General features: G+C 65.6%; 1 protein-coding gene across 1 annotated transcript in view; it reads right to left on the bottom strand.

Annotated features, from left to right (window-relative positions):
• GMORB2_6419 (Ribulose kinase) overlaps positions 1–1,181 on the bottom strand; it is a gene marked incomplete at both ends in the record, with an annotated part of 2,185 nt that continues 1,004 nt past the window's right edge. The window contains one exon of the mRNA XM_035468389.1: positions 1–1,101. Coding sequence (XP_035322370.1) covers positions 1–1,101 — 1,101 coding nt within the window. The remainder of the gene's footprint in view (positions 1,102–1,181) is intronic.

Here is a 1,181-nt window from a genome sequence, read left to right as displayed (position 1 = left end):
CTACTCAGCCTTGTCAATGCTACGCGGGACAGACCAGCCCGCAGCAACCCTGTCGACCCTGGCACGGTAGTCCTGCTGGGCAGTGCACATGTCGAGAAAGACGCTATACTTTGCGTCCAGGAGGGCGCTCTCGTTGACGTCGTCACGACGGGGCTTGACGACCCTGCCAGGCTTGGACATGTGGTCCATGACGGTCCAGAGTGACTGGGTACGGTGCCGATGACCCCGGCGCGCTGCGTCGACCTCGATCGAGGCCTTGGCACCGAGCATGGCGGCGCCGTGGACGACGGCGGCGTTTGCGTAGCGGGGGATGACGACGGGCATGCGGCAGACGGAGGCGATGAGGTCCATGAGGATCGGGTTCTGGCACTGCGACCCGGACATGAAGATGGACGAGAGGGAGTGGCCCTCGGCGTTCATGCGCTCGACTATCTGGCGCGTCTGCATGGCGATGAACTCCATGGTGGCGTAGTACCACAGGGCGAGGTTGTCGACGGACCGGTCGCTGTCCAGGCCGACGAGGGCGCCGCGCATCCTCGGGTCGGCCACGGGCGACCGGTTCCCCCACAGGTCACCGTAGAAGAAGTGGTGGCGGCCCAGGTAGGATACCGTCGGGGCGCCGGCCCGTCCGCGCATGGCCTCCAGGTGCCCGTTGAGGAAGTCGTACACGCTCCTGTCCTCGGCCTTGGCCCGCGCCGCCGCCTCGGGGTGGGCCGGGTGGACCTCCACCACGTGCCGGAGCAGCTCGCCCGTCGCCGACTGCCCACCCTCGGCCATCCAGGTGCCGTGCGAGATGACGTCCCGGTACGGACCCCAGACGCCCGGCACGAAGATGGGGTCCCTGGACATGGCCAGGTGGCACGTCGACGTCCCCGCCACGGCGGCCAGGCGCGAGCTGGCCTGCATCTCGTCGTCGGCACTCAGGCTGGTATCCAGCTCGTCCGCGCTCAGCTCAACCTTGGCTCCCACCGTGCCGATCCAGCCGGCGTAGGCGTCGATCACGCCGCTGGCCACGGCGATGCCCTCGACGAGGCCGAGCTGCTTGGCGGCAGAGCTGGTCAGGAAGCCACTGACGTTGCCTGCAGAGATGAATTTTCCATTCTATGTCGTCAAGATGATTTCAGCATAGGTTTAACTCTAGGAAGGGGTGAGAAGAGGAGAAGACATATATATATATAGAG

Source organism: Geosmithia morbida, assembly GCF_012550715.1.
Source record: "Geosmithia morbida isolate 1262 chromosome Unknown scaffold_5, whole genome shotgun sequence".
Taxonomy (NCBI): Eukaryota; Fungi; Ascomycota; class Sordariomycetes; order Hypocreales; family Bionectriaceae; genus Geosmithia; species Geosmithia morbida.
Note: the sequence above shows the minus strand (reverse complement) of the source record. Positions and strands in the feature narration are given on the sequence as shown.